General features: G+C 36.9%; 1 protein-coding gene across 2 annotated transcripts in view; it reads left to right on the top strand.

Annotated features, from left to right (window-relative positions):
* The window catches only part of spopla (speckle type BTB/POZ protein like a), a 110,802-nt gene that overhangs the window by 34,568 nt on the left and 58,258 nt on the right, over positions 1 to 17,976 (top strand). For both annotated transcript variants that reach the window (XM_039757375.1, XM_039757374.1), the window contains exons 3-4: positions 1,419 to 1,471; positions 1,830 to 1,966. In XM_039757375.1, the coding sequence (XP_039613309.1) occupies positions 1,889 to 1,966 (78 nt within the window). In that variant the 5' untranslated portion in view covers positions 1,419 to 1,471; positions 1,830 to 1,888. The remainder of the gene's footprint in view (positions 1 to 1,418; positions 1,472 to 1,829; positions 1,967 to 17,976) is intronic.

The following is a 17,976-nucleotide window of genomic DNA, read 5'->3' as shown; positions in this document are numbered from 1 at the left end:
TCCCATATGTAACCCTGTATGTTTTCCAAACATTAAAAACTGCATAATTTTAAGAAGGTGGAAAAAGGTGGTTATCATGGAGAGGTGTCACAGATAAAAGCTTCTCTGTCTTGAAATACTTCCTACATTGGTTCCATATTCTGAGTGAATGAAGCACAATTGGGTTGTTAGTATATTGGCAATATTTACTTGGGTACGAAGCAAGCAATATAAGAAGTACTGCAGGATTTTATTTCTATTGTGGACCAAGCCTGTGTGTTCATCTATTTGTGTCAATGTCCAGATTTTTAAAGCTTGTATATTTGCCGCCCAGTAATAAAATTGAAAGTTAAGCCATGCCACTTTCTTTCTTAGGTCCTTGTAGGGATGCCCTTTGGATGCGTGGATGTTTTGAATTTCAAATAAATGAGGTTATGATTGGATCTAAATTCTTACAAATGATTTGTTAATGTATGTTGGAATGCTTAGAAATAGAAAAAGAAGATTAGAAAGGATATTCATCTTGACAGTGTTAATGTTTCCAGCTAAAGTGAGATGAAGGGTAGACCATCTATGCAAGTCTTGGAATGCATACATTTCATGTGTACAACGACCTGTGTAAATTTAGGATGACAGGAAATGAGAGGCAAGAAATGTTGAACAAAAAACTAAAACAGAATTTTTTTTAATGTTATAGTAATAATGACAGAATGCTGATGTCAAGGGTATAATGTGTGAAGACTAAAGTCCAAATATCAAATAAGCACTTTCATAAAAGCTATAACAAAACAAGTGTGCTTTTATTCAAGAATATAACTGAAGAAAAAGAAATCATTCAGTTTACATGTTGCTGTCAGTATGTAAAAACCAAAGCCCAAATATCAGTTGACATAAAGGAGACATGGTGCAGAAGTAAGAACTGCCTCATCATAATCAAGATAATCAAGTTTGCCAGTTTGAGCCTGGGTCCTTCTTGCATTTACTGTATTGCGTAGTGACATGCTATCATTATTACTACTACTATAGAGGAAGAAGATGTAAGGATAGATAAGAAGGTTTAAAGTTATGGAGGGTATTGTAAGTAAATAAGGAGAATCTTAAAATCAATGCAACATTTAACAGGGTGCCAGTGAAGCTGCTGAAGGACAGAAGTAATGTGTTCAATGTCTTGACATTGTAAGTAAATGAGTCTTTTAGAAATAGTTATTTTTTTACCTCCCTGAATGTGTCATACTTGATTTTTGAAATAAAGATAAATGCTGCAACATTTTAACAAAACACAATTTCCATTTTCATCAAATATGCAAACAGGAATTTATGTCTGAAAGATAAAGAAATTTGGATGCCAGTTAAGTCGAAACTAATAAATGCTAATAAGAAACTAAGAACAATTGTGCCAATGTACGATTTTGTTCAGTCAAATCCTTTCTTCGTTTTAGATTGGAAAATCTGTAAAACCAGGGCTTCCTGATGCCTTCCACCTGTAGAAGAAGTAAGTTTAACTTTTTTTTTTTTTTTAATTTTTTAATTAAGAGTTTATTGTAATATTTTTCAGGAACTGCAGAAATGGAAATGTACTCCAAAAAATGCATTAACATAAGCAAAATTGTAGTATGCACGTCATATTAGTTTCAAAAATTGATGGTATTATTAATCATTAATGGGTTTCTTGTCAATGTTTTGTTTTCATTCAATAATTTGAGATCATGTAAAAGCAAGAGAAGATTAAGCAGACGCACATTTGTTATTTGAGGTGATCGCATTGTAGAAGTGTCTTTTTTTTTTTTATTTTATTAATATATTTTAATGATGGAGTATAGCCAGATGATTGACTGATATTCTGCTTTCAGGTGAGCTGCTATAGCTATAAAACGACATCTGCATAGCACTGTCACTAGACACGCTGGCAATGTCGCGAGTACCCACTCCTCCTCCACCTGGAGAAATGTCCACAGGCCCGGTTGCTGAAAGTTGGTGTTACACACAAGTAAGTTGCGTGTAATATGTCTAGAGCAGCTTAATATATACAGTTTGGGTAATCCTTGTATAGAGAAAAAAATACAATAATTATTATTTTTTTAATTATTTAGCAATTTAAATTTAAGATTACATTTACTTAGGAAAAAGCTGTATAACTTTTTTTTCTTGTTTGACTATGAAGTAATTTGTTGTTTAAGTTCAACTTTATTGTATGCAATGTTATTTTCTTAAAATAAAAATTAACAAAAAAAAATCTAGGGCAAAGTAAAGGCTCTTAAATGCTAAGATGAATAATGAATGTCAATAGTAGTGTATTTTAGAGGGCATGTTGCATGTTAAAAAGGTAAACACCGACCTGAAATATTCTCCTTAGTCTGCTGTCTGCATCAATGGTTTTAGATTAGGGCAATTTTAAATGCATTATTTAAGGATAGACACTTTAACTGAAACTTTTGTTTTTAAACTAGCACTATATTGCATGATTATTATTTATGGTATTGCTGTCTTATATATAAAGAACCTTTTAAAAAAATAGGAAATGTTCAAGGGACTTGCAGCTTGCTGCATGTAATACACTTTTTCAAGGTAAAATGTGTTGACGTTTGTTCCATGAAAAAGATGTGATATCAATTTTTTTTTTTCATATTTGCCTTTTTCATTTTCCTTTTTTGTTGTAAATAACAATGAGTTATATATATTATTGTTTTAAAGTACACTTGAACTGTCATAACTGAATCACTATACATGGTTTGAAATATACAGTATTCAGATCCCTTAAATGTTTACACATTTTATATTGAAGCCTTATTTTAAAATCACAATTATTTTTTTTCCTCATCAAACCACACTCTGTACCCCAGAAAGTAAAATTTTAATTTTAGACAAATTTAATAACAATAAAAAAAAAAAACCTGAAATATCACATCAACACAAGTATTCAGACCCTTTACTTGGTACTTCATTAAAGCAGATATGTCAGCAATTACAACCCTGGAGTCTTCTCCTGGATTTTCTGGCATTCTTCTCTTCAGATAGGGTATCTTAGTATTTGTGCTGTACAGCTTTCCTTCAACCCCAATAAGTCTACCAGTCTTTTGATGCTATAAATTGAAATTGTTTTAAGCAAGTGATGATCAGTGCCAAGTTTCTTCCAGACATGACTCTTCAAGTTGAGGCCAGATAGTGAAATCTTGATTTCAACAGATCATAGAATTTTGTTCCTCATAATCGGAGAGTCCTTTAAGTACCTTTTTGGAGAACTACAAGTAGGCTTTCATATGATGTTTTTCCACTCTGCCATAGAGCCAGATTAGTGGATTATTGCAGCAATGGTCATCATCCTATCTCTACACAGTGAAGGGAGAAATGTTCAGTCCAGCAGCTCAATATAACAATGGTAATTCCAACAGAAGATCTAATTTTAATGGAACCATCCGTTGGGAAAACACATTCACTTTAAGGTCCTGCCTCTAGATCTGGACAGAAAACCTGATCAAAAAAGCATTGCCTCAAAGTGACATAGTAGTAGGACATTGAGAACAGAACAGGTTGGAGAGAACTTGACTAAATCAACCAGTCTTTTTAAAATAACACATTACACACAATGCCTTTTAGGGAGCGAATACAATTTCAGTACACTGTTTAAATAATGATTCAACTGTGCAGTATGGAGAATACTAGACTGAAAAAGCTGGCTTGCTGGCTTTCTAACAGCTGTTTTTATATCTACAAGTTTCTATGGTTTTATTCATTGAGATTGCACTATCATTATCTAAGTGTATGCCATTTACTTATTGTGCTGATCTTAAGCTCTGTTCAAATATGTTAAATTTTGTTTGAACTTTGATCCCAGTTTTGTAGTTTTGCTGTGTAGTTGAGGTTGAACTCTATAGATCCTTACAGTGTTGTGAAAAAGTATTTGCTCCCTTCCTGATTTCTTATTTTTTGCATGTTTGTCACACTTAAATGTTTCAGACATCAAACAAATTTAAATATTAGATAAAGATAACACAAGTAAATACAAAATGCATTTTTAAAGTGATGATTTTATTTATTAAGGAAAAATAAAACTCTCCTAAGAAACCGGGTTGGCAAATCCTTTTTCACAGCACTGTAGGTTGATAAGTTGGTTAGATCGGCTACTGCAGTTAATAAGAACAAACAGACTATACTATATATGTTGATGGGAGCATCTTTTGAAAGTCTTCAGCTACTTCCAGATGTTTGTTTCTTGTGTCAGTGATAACTCTTTGATCTGTGCAAAAAGCAAAATAGTGTTGGTTTTATGTGGGAGTTGTCTAAATTTGTTTAACCTCCACACACAGTATAATAAACATCCTTATGTTGGCAAAAGAAAAAAAAACTTGTTTTATAGGTAACTTGATTAGCTACAGGATACTGTCACCCAAATTGCCAGGTATCCTTTTTTGTTCTATCATTTGCACACAACCTCTGTGTATTTTGCATTTTCATGTGACTGCCAGTCATTTTTCTTTATCTTTTCATTGAAGATGTGCTGCTTTTTACTTCAGTATTGCACAGCTGTAATTGGTCACCCTTTAGCTTGAAGTGCTCCCAATACAAAGTATCTTGAGAGATAAAATTTAGTGATGCCTAGCCTAAATACTGTCCTGATGAGGCTGATTAAATGAGCAGCATATCTTGAAATACCATTGTATTTAGACTGGTGATTTGTTTTTCTTTTGCTGTAAGTGAAATTTCTGATATATTTGTAATCCTGTTAGGCATGCGGTTTAAAATAAATAAATAAATAATCAAAAATGTAAATTTCACAATACAAAAAAAAATTGGATGATATGGACTGGAATTTATGTTGTAATTATTTTGATCCAAAATGCAATAGTCTGTGTTTATCGATATGTTCTCAAATCCCTTTAATGACTGAAGATCAGCATCATATAGACATTGTAAAAGAGATATGAGAAAGACACATAAAGGTTTGGGGTTTCCGGCCCCGTATACTGTAAAATTGTCCACTGTAGTCGCATAAAAAATGGTCACGGTCAAAACAATACATGTACAGTATTTCGCTGACAACAAAGATGGCGTCGAAGAGGTTTTTAATGGAGGTGGGGCCGGAAGTGGAGGAATGCTGGGAAGGAGCCATGGTGGATGATAGGATCGCTGACATCATTGGTGGCGTACTGCAGGAAGCAGGTAGGCTCATGGCGGCGGTGCGTCTTTTTTTCTGTAAGAGAAGAGAGAAAGGTTAGTACCCTGCCACTCCCTCCTGGCGTATTGCTTCGCGATCGAATTAAGGTCCGTCTGCGTTCCCCTACTCGCGCGTGCGTGACAACATGTATAAATGTGTTTTGTCACAATAACATTAAATATTAGCAAACAAAGCTTTTTTAATTTTACAATTTCATGAATAACTGTTTCAAAGAAACAGTTTAAATTGCAAAAAGCAAAAGTGGTTGATAAAAACATATCTCCTCTACTTATTTCATTTTATGTATTGTGTTCAGCACCTTGAATGCCTTAATGATGTCTATGTGTACCAGTCAGTAAAACCTGTTACTCTCTCTCTCTCTCTTTCCTTCTTTAATATATAAGAAGAGACAAAGCTGTTGATTCATTACTGTTCTAATCACAGATCATAACGTATGTACATATAAATGTTATATATACTGTATATTGTTTAATGATTTACATCAGTGTTTCTCAACGTTTTTGACATCACACCCCATGTAAATGTCTTTGTAACTCATGATTTGGGGGGGTGGTATGGGTGGAGGTTGGGGGGGATGGGTTTGGGTTGTAAATTCAAGGGTTGTACCCTGTTAGTGAAACTTGCAAGATCTGTGTGATCAAGAATGAAACATTACCATTATAAAGAATAGCAGCTAGTGACCCATGTGCCAGAGCTAGTCAATCTGTTGGGTAATGAAGGGTGGTGTTTGTGAACCTTAAGTGGCATGCACCTCTATGCCATTCCCCCATGTCCATGCTGTGGATACTAAGGAGGGCTGTTTTGGTAATTCAAAGGGAAACTCCATCCACTTAGGATTCCATATCGGCTTCCACTGGCTGCAGCCTGCAACAAGTTTAAGAAACACAGATTTAGAACAGTTGTAAAAGTTCCAAATTGTGTATTTGCAGATACATGCTTTTACAGATCTGTGACAGACTGTATATGTTTAGGTTATTTTTATATAACATTCACCAGCATAGTAAGTATTGTGCAGATAAGTCATATTTTGCATCCAGTGTTTTTAATAGCCTTTCGACTCCTTAATTTCCTGGCAGTGGTTTTTAAACTTTTAACTCTGAGCACCTAAATAAAACTGGTAACACACTGAGACTTAAGAAGAGGATTATTATCATAATGACATCAGAGTCATAAATACACAATTTCATGCATATTTCTCACATGAATGTTACTAAAGGAGAAAAGTTGAAAGCACATGTTAATAAAACAGTGATGATTATCCAAACAGGGATTAAACGTCTCAGGTATATCTCCACCAGTGTAAATGCTTAATCCAAGTTTTTGTAAAGCTGAGTAAAATCAGTTTTTTGAATGGATATGATGATTTTTGAAAGCATTATATGAACAATCGCTTTTTTCAAGGGACCAGATATGTAGTCAAAAAACTAATAATCGATGCAGTTTATTTACCTTATTTTTAACCACATTATTTTAATAAAGTTTTTTTCAAATAATCCTCAGCCTTTTTTCTAAATGAGTTTGCAAATACAGTAGTTCATTATATCCTTCTTTTCGTATAACAGTTCAGCAAACTGAGTAAAAAAACATGCATTATTCCTATAAAATATATGTATTGTCTTTTTTTTAATTTTATATAACTGTATAAATTTTGATAAAATAATTCAGTCAACTTAGTAAACCAATAATTGACTAGTGCAAGTTTTTTTTTTGATGCCTGAACCTCCAGTAAGCAGCCAGGCAGCTCTAAGAAGAGAGATAAGACAAAAGTATTTTTTGTCTTTTACAATAAAGAAATTGGAGTAATACATTGAGAAAAGAGAATCAAAAGAGTTGATCTATCCTTGGAAGAGAGTGGTAGTTGTTTATGTTGTGTAGCAGAACCAGGAGCGAAAGAAAATGAGCCACTGAAATAGAGAGACATGCCATCGGCATAAATTGCAGACCTTTTATTTTGTCGTTTAATTAATGGACACAGCTTGTGGACAATGAGCAAGTTTGCGTTTAGTACAGAAACTTACATTCTGAATTAGAAAAAAAGGCCTGTTAGCATAAGAGCCAATTGTATGAATTTTACTTGTAAACTTGTTAAGCCTGTTAGCTTTGTATCTTCTTCATAAAACATCTTATGAGCATTTTATTTGTATTTAGGCTTGAAACTATGAAAGATTTTATGTTCTTTTATTTCATACTAGCAAAATACCTGCGCTTCGCAGTGGAGAAGTAGTGTGTTAAAAAAGTAATGAAAAAGAAAAGGAAACATTCTGAAAATAACGTAACATGATTGTCAATGTAATTGTTTTGTCACTGTTATGTGTTGCTGATATATATGTATGTGTATATATATATGTATGTATATATATACATGTATGTATATATATACACACACACACACACATATATATATATATATATATATATATATATATATCATATATATATATACACACACACACTGTGAGTGGAAAAAAAACACACCAAAATATTTTTCATCACATCTTCAACAATAGTCGGCTGATTTACTTAATGTTTGATACAAAGTGTATGTAATATGTTTTCCAACAACAGTTGTATTAATTACTCACAAGTTTATACAATCTTCCAAATTTTATCAAAATTGGCCGACTGTTGTTGAAGATGTGATGAAAAACATTTTGGTGTGTTTTTTTTCCACTCACAGTGTATATACAGTGGTGTGAAAAACTATTTGCCCCCTTTATGATTTCTTAGTCTTTTGCATGTTTGTCACACAAAATGTTTCTAATCATCAAACACATTTAACCATTAGTCAAATATAACACAAGTAAACACAAAATGCAGTTTTTACATGATGGTTTTTATTATTTAGGGAGAAAAAAAAATCCAAACCTACAAGGCCCTGTGTGAAAAAGTAATTGCCCCCTGAACCTAATAACTGGTTGGGCCACCCTTAGCAGCAATAACTGCAATCAAGCGTTTGCGATAACTTTGCGAGTCTTTTACAGCGCTCTGAAGGAATTTTGGCCCACTCATCTTTGCAGAATTTTTGTATTTCAGCTTTATTTGTGGGTTTTCTAGCATGAACCGCCTATTTAAGGTCATGCCATAGCATCTCAATTGGATTCAGGTCAGGAGTTTGACTAGGCCACTCCAAAGTCTTCATTTTGTTTTTCTTCAGCCATTCAGAGATGGATTTGCTGGTGTGTTTTGGGTCATTGTCCTGTTGCAGCACCCAAGATCGCTTCAGCTTGAGTTGACGAACAGATGGCCGGACATTCTCCTTCAGGATTTTTTGGTAGACAGTAGAATTCATGGTTCCATCTATCACAGCAAGCCTTCCAGGTTCTGAAGCAGCAAAACAACCCCAGACCATCACACTACCACCACCATATTTTACTGTTGGCATGATGTTCTTTTTCTGAAATGCTGTGTTTCTTTTACGCCAGATGTAACGGGACATTTCCCTTCCAAAAAGTTCAGCTTTTGTCTCATCAGTCCACAAGGTATTTTCCCAAAGGTCTTGGCAATCATTGAGATGTTTCTTAGCAGAATTGAGACAAGCCCTAATGTTCTTTTTTCTTAACAGTGGTCTGCGTCTTGGAAATCTGCCATGCAGGCCGTTTTTGCCCAGTCTCTTTCTTATGGTGGAGTCGTAAACACTGACCTTAATTGAGGCAAGTGAGGCCTGCAGTTCTTTAGACATTGTCCTGGGGTCTTTTGTGACCTCTCAGATGAGTCGTCTCTGCGCTCTTGGGGTAATTTTGGTCGGCCGGCCACTCCTGGGAAGGTTCACCACTGTTCCATGTTTTTGCCATTTGTGGATAATGACTCTCACTGTGGTTCGCTGGAGTCCCAAAGCTTTAGAAATGGCTTTATAACCTTTACCAGACTGATAGATCTCAGTTACTTCTGTTCTCATTTGTTCCTGAATTTCATTGGATCTTGGCATGGTATCTAGTTTTTGAGGTGCTTTTGGTCTACTTCTCTGTATCAGGCAGCTCCTATTTAAGTGATTTCTTGATTGAAACAGGTGTGGCAATAATCAGGCCTGGGGGTGGCTACGGACATTGAACTCAGGTGTGATACACCACAGTTAGGTTATTTTTTTACAACGGGGCAATTACTTTTTCACACAGGGCCATGTAGGTTTGCATTTTTTTTCTCCCTAAATTATAAAATCCATCATTAAAAAACTGCATTTTGTGTTTACTTGTGTTATATTTGACTAATGGTTAAATGTGTTTGATGATCAGAAACATTTTGTGTGACAAACATGCAAAAGAATAAGAAATCAGGAAGGGGGCAAATAGTTTTTCACTTCACTGTATATGTATATATACACACACACATCCACATATATACACACAGTGTATCCGGAAAGTATTTACAGCGCATCACTTTTTCCACATTTTGTTATGTTACAGCCTTATTCCAAAATGGATTAAATTCATTTTTTTTCTTTAGAATTCTACACACAACACCCCATAATGACAACGTGAGAAAAGTTTACTTGAGGTTTTTGCAAATTTATTAAAAATAAAAAAAACTGAGAAATCACATGTACATAAGTATTCACAGCCTTTGCTCAATACTTTGTCAATGCGCCTTTGGCAGCAATTCCAGCCTCAAGTCTTTTTGAATATGATGCCACAAGCTTGGCACACCTATCCTTGGCCAGTTTCGCCCTTTCCTCTTTGCAGCACCTCTCAAGCTCCATCAGGTTGGATGGGAAGTGTCGGTGCACAGTCATTTTAAGATCTCTCCAGAGATGTTCAATCAGATTCAAGTCTGGGCTCTGGCTGGGCCACTCAAGGGCATTCACAGAGTTGTCCTGAAGCCACTCCTTTGATATCTTGGCTATGTGCTTAGGGTCGTTGTCCTGCTGAAAGATGAACCGTCACCCCAGTCTGAGGTCAAGAGCGCTCTGGAGCAGGTTTTCATCCAGGATGTCTCTGTACATTGCTGCAGTCATAAAGTCCCTTTATCCTGACTAGTCTCCCAGTTCCTGCCGCCGAAAAACATCCCCACAGCATGATGCTACCACCACCATGCTTCACTGTAGGGATGGTATTGGCCTGGTGATGAGCGGTGCCTGGTTTCCTCCAAACGTGACGCCTGGCATTCACACCAAAGAGTTCAATCTTTGTCTCATCAGACCAGATAATTTTGTTTCTCATGGTCTGAGAGTCCTTCAGGTGTCTTTTAGCAAACTCCAGGCGGGCTGCCGTGTGCCTTTTACTAAGGAGTGGCTTCTGTCTGGCCACTCTACCATACAGGCCTGATTGGTGGATTGCTGCAAAGATGGTTGTCCTTCTGGAAGGTTCTCCTCTCTCCACAGAGGACCTCTGGAGCTCTGACAGAGTGACCATCAGGTTCTTGGTCACCTCCCTGACTAAGGCCCTCCTCCCCTGATTGCTCAGTTTAGATGGCCGGCCAGCTCTAGGAAGAGTTCTGGTGGTTTCAAACTTCTTCCACTTACGGATAATGGAGGCCACTGTGCTCATTGGGACCTTCAAAGCAGCAGACATTTTTCTGTAACCTTCCCCAGATTTGTGCCTCGAGACAATCCTGTCTCGGAGGTCTACAGACAATTCCTTTGACTTCATGCTTGGTCAGTGCTCTGACATGAACTGTCAACTGTGAGACGTTCTAAAGACAGGTGTGTGCCTGTCCAAATCATGTCCAATCAACTGAATTTACCACAAGTGGACTTCAATTAAGCTGCAGAAACATCTCAAGGATGATCAGGGAAAACAGGATGCACCTGAGCTCAATTTGGAGCTTCATGGCAAAGGCTGTGAATACTTATGTACATGTGCTTTCTCAATTTTTTTATTTTTAATAAATTTGCAAAATTCTTAAGTAAACTTTTTTCATGTTGTTATTATGAGATGTTGTGTGTAGAATTCTGAGGTAAAAAATGAATTTAATCCATTTTGGAATAAGACTGTAACTTAACAAAATGTGGAAAAAGTGATGCGCTGTGAATACTTTCCGGATGCAATGTATATACCCTTTGGGGTGCTAGCAGCTGTTGCTGGGTGTGCCAGAATCCATCAAGGAAGAAAAATGAAAAACATTACTTGTACAAAATCTTAATTTATCTATCCATTCCTAAATAATTTAAATGGGCAGGCTATTTCGTATCAGTGCAATACGCTCCTTGTTAAAACGGATGACTTCCACTCTTACGTGCACGTAGTGCTGCGTGGGCATTATGAACTATCGTATCTGTTCAAGTTCTATTTAAATATAAGAAATTTTTATTTAGTTGTTAGTTATTTTATTTATCCTTGGTAGGAATGTAAGTTAAATTTAGTCATCATTGCATAAATTTTTCTAAACCATAGAAATGTAAAGACAAAATTCAACTTACTTTCCTACCAAATATATTTCTGTCGACTAAATAAAACCTACTTATATCCAAATAGAAGTTGAAACGATATATATTTTTGAATCTGAGTGCGCATTTTAGATTGACTTAACGCGCACTACTTCGAGCCCAGTGTAAAGAGCCGCTGGATCGCAGATAGATAACTCCTGTTGCCACAATAAATGCCTTTATTGAATAGACAAACCAGGGGTGAACAAGTTCCTTTCTACTGCAGCGACACACATAAAAAACATCAATAATAACTCATAAACTTTAACAATATTATTTAGGAAAATCGCAACATTTTACTCACCAAAAATTCGGATTATTTGTAAACAAAATCCATCCTCCTCTCTTTCCTCAAAAACAGTTCAATCACTCTGTCGTACAGATTATCCGTGCGCCTCAGTTCCATCAAAAAGTCCCTTTCTATCGCCATTGAAGCTAATGCTGAAAGTCGAACCTGCGGCTTCTATCCAGTCAATGGGTCTGAATTCGGTGACGTTGCCGTACGCCTGCTAGAGGGCCTTACTGACACAAACTCAAAATCTGATTGGTTGAAGCAACAGGTTAATCAACATTTATTCTGTGTTAGAGTGCCTGCACAATGGATTATGAAGGCCTCTCTGTGTGATTGGTAAAATGCTTTAATACGAAAATACATGCCTGGAAGCAACACAACCATCGGAAAAGCTATGAATGGAAGCAGACAGACTATTTGGAATTATTTAATAAGTATTCATGGACAAAATATAATTAACATCAGTTTGTGATTCAGATATTTTTACTTATGAATATGCTAAGCACAGTCCTTCACCCGTGAATATTTACCTTATATGGGCAGGCACTCAATTACGTGGGAGGTGTGACGATGCAAGACGCAACTCTGCCTCCCACGGCCATTGAGCTGCAGTCTATTACAGTATATGGACGAAAAAATAGGTTCCAGTTATGACCATTACGCGTAGAATTTCGAACTGAAACCAGCCCAACTTTTGTAAATAATTTTTAAGGAATGAGTCTGCCAAATTTCAGCTTTCTACCTGCACGAGAAGTTGGAGAATTAGTGATGAGTGAGTCAGTCAGTCAGTCAGTCAGTCAGTCAGTGAGGGGCTTTGCCTTTTATTAGTAAAGATATATTATGGATAAATATTTAATATGCTTTCTTTTAAGTTTATAGAAGTATGTATTATAAGGGTATTTTTTTTAAGATTTAGTATTTTTTTTGTATAGTCACTAAACAATAAGCCTACAGAATTTTATTTTGTCAACTGGTAAAATCTGTGATCTACAGTTTAGTAGTAAAATTACAGAGGTCAACATTTTAATATAAAACATAAGCTTTTACCGTGTTTCCCCGAAAGTAAGACCTAGCAGTAATTTCTGACGTACCGCTAATATAAGCCCTCCCCCCAAAATAAGACCTACTGCTAATCCACCATTTTTGTATCTGTCCTGAGAGCTGCCATATTTATCCTAGAAGCTGCCCTGGTTACAGGGTAAGGCGCTTTTACAAGTACAGTGGAACCTCGGTTCACGAACGTCTCGGGACACGTACAAATCGGTTTACAACTAAAAAGTTCGCCAAACTTTTGCATCTGTTCATGACCACACACTTGATATACGAACAAGCCAGTTTCCCTTGCAGTTTGTGTGCGCCGATAATTTCCGCATGTGTTCAGTCTCTCCCTGTGCAGCAAGCGAGAGAGAGTGTGACACACACACACACACATGCACGCGAGCGAGCGAGCAAGAGAGAGCGAGGGCTGGACGTATAAGGGCCGGCAGAGAAGGTAGTTAAAGAAAGCACCAGGCTGCTTGTTGTTTTCACTTCTGTTTACAGCGATCAGTTCATAGCGTGCTTTGTTGCAATGTTACTTTTCTTGGTGGTTTATTAAATTATGGATTTTTCAAATGTTCATTTTTTTTTCCCTGTGCTTAAAACTCATTCAAAAGTAGTTTTTAGTAAGCGGTTCATAGCACTATAGCATGAACTCTTGCAGTGTTAGTTTTCTCTGTTGTTCAATGTTTTCTCAGTGTTATTCAATGTTTTTACATTTAGTTTACTATTACGATGTGCATTCTATGGTATAATTAACTGTATTTGTGCTTAAAAACTTGAAAACTTGAAAAAAAAATATTTACATACAGTTTGTACGGTCTGGAATGGATTAATTGTATTTAAAGAGAGAAGAATAGATCAGATAATGATTCCTGCAGGAATGACGGCCTATCTCCAGACACTTGACATTGTAATAAACATTGCGAATAGAAGTCAATGATTACAGTGAAAACAGAATGGATTGAAATCAGCGGGGGAACTTTGTGAAGCCTCAGCTGCAAGAGGTGGTGACTTGAGTGAAGAATTCATGGGATAAAATCACTGAAAGCTGTGTTGCCAATGCACTGCGAACAGGTTACCTGGACAAGAAGTGGTTGTTTGTATAACATGAATACATGTTGATTGTTAAACAAGAGTTAACATGGGAGGGGGTGCCCAATGGAGTCTGTGGTACCGGTAGCGCTGTGCTGGCCAGGGGCTTTTGGGGTGCATGTTTTTCCTGCTGCAGTGGGTGAGTGTGGAACAGCTTTCAACCTCGTTTTTTGCTTGTTCTCGTTCTTTGTGGTTGGCGTGCGGCTGTGGGCTTTTGTTTCCTGCTTATGCGTGCTGCATTTCACCTTTTTTTTTTAGGCAAGAAAAATCTTTTCTCGTTTGGGAAGGGGTGAGGTGCGGTGTGTTTCCCCGGCAGGAGGAGGGGTTTCGTGGCCACATGCTGGCCGCAGGGATCGAGAACGGCAGGAGACGGGGATGAAATTTGGGGCACTAGCTCATAGTAAGTTGTTCTGTGCTTCCCTGCCGTGGCGGGGGCGGTGTGTGCTCCGGGGGCTCCGTCCAGTGTGGCGCTATTGCAGATTCTTTTGGGTACCTCCTCGTACAGTATTTTGTAGAACATGAATACCGTACATGTTGATTTGATTGTTGAACAGCTGTTAAAGTACCATTAGTTTGTATCATATAATTGTTGAACAGGAATAAATGTACTTTACTTTTTTCAACTTCAATAAAAATAAGACCTCCCTGAAAATAAGCCCTAGTGCATTGTTTGGACCTAAAATTAATATAAGACACTAATTTATTTTCGGGGAAACACTGTATATATCTTTTATGCAGGATGTTAGTTAAACTAAAATCGAAAGAATAAAAAAAAAATAGGAATCAGACAATTGTAATAAGATGAAATTGGTGTTTGGTATCAGCCCTAAAACCATCTGATCAGAGCAGCTCTAATTGATAGAGAAGCAGAACGTCAGCTTTAGTTTTTATGTACATTCCAGAAGGACACTGAATTGATTGGCTAAACTGTTCTGTAGCCCTATAGTTAGCCAAGGTTTTTTCAGCTAGCTTCCGAATTTTACATGATAACCAGAAGTGTTCTGTGATTATGATCTCACATGTTTACAGATTAAATAGAAACCTAAAAATACTTTTTACTTTTGCTTATTTATGAATTAACTTTTGCATCTGTAAGTGGGCATTGACCAAGCTGATCCAAATAGCAGATGTTACACTTTTCCTTGAATATTACATGCATAAATCTCTTAACTCTCTTAAATTTCTGGAAACTTGCTCATGTATCTCTCTCCGGGTACAAAAAACATTCCCAGACAGCATGGGGGTTGTCCTTATTAAGGCTCTGGGAGCTAGACACTGTGCAGCTTTCTCTGAACACTTTGGAGAAGACAAATAGCTCAGAAAATTGCCACCTCTAAGCATAATCCAAGCCTGGGCAAAGCCTTACTTCAAGAAGGGAATTTCATCACCTAATCTTATGTACCAGAAAGAGTATTTCTTTTTAGTAAGAATATGAGGAGGCAAGTTCAGAAAGCATAACACTCAAATTTGTGGTAGGAAGACAGTAACACACTATAGTTAGCAACAAAGTATCTTCACTACTAATGCTCTGCCAATCCTCTAATGCAGTCGTCTTCAGCTCCTGATTTTTTTGAGGGTGTGTCACCTTAACACTTACCAAAGCCTATGAAAAAACGTGTAATTCTGGCCCACCTTAAATCCCTTTGCACCTCCTGCTATACCATCCCCTCACCGCTGCAAAAAGAGCAAGAAGTTCACCCAGCTCAAGACTTGATTATCTTGGAGTGAAGTTTTAGAGGGGAAGTAATATATTGTTATTTGGAACACATGCATTTCATGTGTGTTCCTTATCTACAACCATCTATGTAAACATCGTTAAAGCAGAAATGTTTTAGTATTAAATGACAAATTGTAGACATGAAGCATATAATGTGTGAAGCCTGAAGTCCAAATTTCAAATAAACACTTTCACAAAAGGTACAAGCATAATACAACAGCTTTTGTGGTTCAATACTGGCTGCATCGCAAATTTACCGTTTTGAATAATGAGCTGCTCTTATTGTTAATATTATACAATAAAAACATACATTTGATTTGCATCTGTAACAGCCGGTATAAACTTGTAGTACTTGTAAAAGTTGTTTTTTTCTTCATTTTTATTCTCTCAGTCACGATCACGTTACAAATGTTACAAATCTTAACAGTTCCCACGCAGCCAAGCACCGTCCTTCCTACATTTATGACGTGTACCTGTTGCAGTGTGCACACTTCTATGATTTGGTTCCTATTACACTGAAGGGGAACCTGACACTGACTGACTTTGCTTTTCTGGGGGAAGCGGTGGTCTTGGAACAGAAGCTTGTCAATGTTGCATCTTCTTTTTCTTTTTCCATCACCTTTTTTGTAAGTGACGACGAAGTTCCTCTGCAAGGTGAACAAAGAACACTCTTCTTTTCTCAGTGGACCCATGCATGCCTTGAACAGTACATGTGCGTTCATCGCCACCAGGTCAAGCATGTTGTAGCACACAGCAACCAGCCACCTGCGTGTTCCTGCTCACACTGAATAAGCTCATGCCTTCTGGTCCATGATGTCAGTGCAGCAGCAGGTAATTTAAGAAAGAGACAAATAAATGTGACATTTTGAAGAAATCATTTTATGATCTGAATAGTACAAATCAGAAAACATCATCACACTAATGGAATATTATTTGAAAACTAGATCTAGTCAATTTATGCGGACGCTGTTAGTTATTTTCAGATCAGGATGGGGGAGAGAGCGTGAATGTGACTGAGAGAATAAAAAGCTAACTTTTACAAGTACCATAAATATACACCGACCTGACACCGTTAGTTGCCATGTTTTTATACACCTTAGAATTCATTGTCCAACTGCCATCAGCAGTTACATCATCGATAGTGTGCCAGTACCTGTGGCAGTTGTACATACCCAAGCCATAACATTCCCAGCACCATGTTTAACATATGAGGTGGAATGCTTCGGATCTTGGGTATTTCCTTTTTATCTCCACACTTTGCTCCTGCCATTGTTCTCTCTGTCCACAAGAGCTTTTTCTAGAATTCAGTAGGCTCTTTTAAGTACTGTTTCACCAAGTGTAATCTGGCAATCCTGTTTTTGTGGATAACTAGCAGTTTTCATCGTGCTGTGTGTCTCTGTATTTCTGTTCTTGAAGTCTTCTGAGGATAAGTAGTCTCTGACACATACACATTAGCCTCCTTTCTGATCTGTGTGACAAGCAGTTGGGGCTTTTTCTTTACCATAGTGACAGTTCTCTTGACTTCAGCAGTGGAGTTCTTCCTTGGCCTCCCGGTCACTTTGGAATAGCTAACCTCACTAGTACGTTCTTTCTTCTTAATGATATTCCAGACAGTTGATTTTATTCTAAGGTTTTACCAATTTCTCTGATGGCTTTATTCTTGCTTTTCAAACTCTTAATGGATTCTTTGACATTCATTGTCACTGCTCTTCGTCTTCATGTTGAGCAAAGACAACTACAGACTCCAAAGGTAGTTTGTAAGTAAAAGCAAGCCTAGCTGCCTTATGACTGCACTAGTTTTTATAGTGTTTTCTAAAAGTAAAATTATATTTAAGATTCAATCTTACAGATTCCAAAGGTAGTTTGTAGGAAGAAGCAGGCCTAGCCGAACTATTTTTTTTTAATGTAAAGTGATATTTAGGATGCAATCTCTGCTATTCAAATATTCTTAATAATGGATTGCCTCTTTAATGCTCTGCCTTTGGAGAACTCACTGACATTATAGCACCAGTACCAAACCTGCATAGTGTAAAATTAGCGACTGGGGTTGGCACTGTAGCCAGCTTTGTCTTGATGAAAAGACTTACTTTTATATTTGTAAAAAATTATTTGATATGCAAAACGTTTGCACTTCACATTTTTACACAGGTTTTTTGACCTCGTCTCATACAGGGTGAGGCAGAAAGGACGGACGTCTTTGAAATGGCTAGAACTCACCACTAGGTGGAGTGACAGATGTGCAGTAGGTGGGGTTAGGTTCGCGAAGTCTTAGCATTTTTTTATTTTCTTTTTAGTTCAAGCCATGGAGCCGTGGATGATAGGAA

The sequence above is a fragment of the Polypterus senegalus genome, chromosome 6, assembly GCF_016835505.1.
Source record: "Polypterus senegalus isolate Bchr_013 chromosome 6, ASM1683550v1, whole genome shotgun sequence".
In the NCBI taxonomy this organism is placed as follows: domain Eukaryota; kingdom Metazoa; phylum Chordata; class Cladistia; order Polypteriformes; family Polypteridae; genus Polypterus; species Polypterus senegalus.
This window is presented reverse-complemented; position numbering and strand designations above follow the sequence as displayed.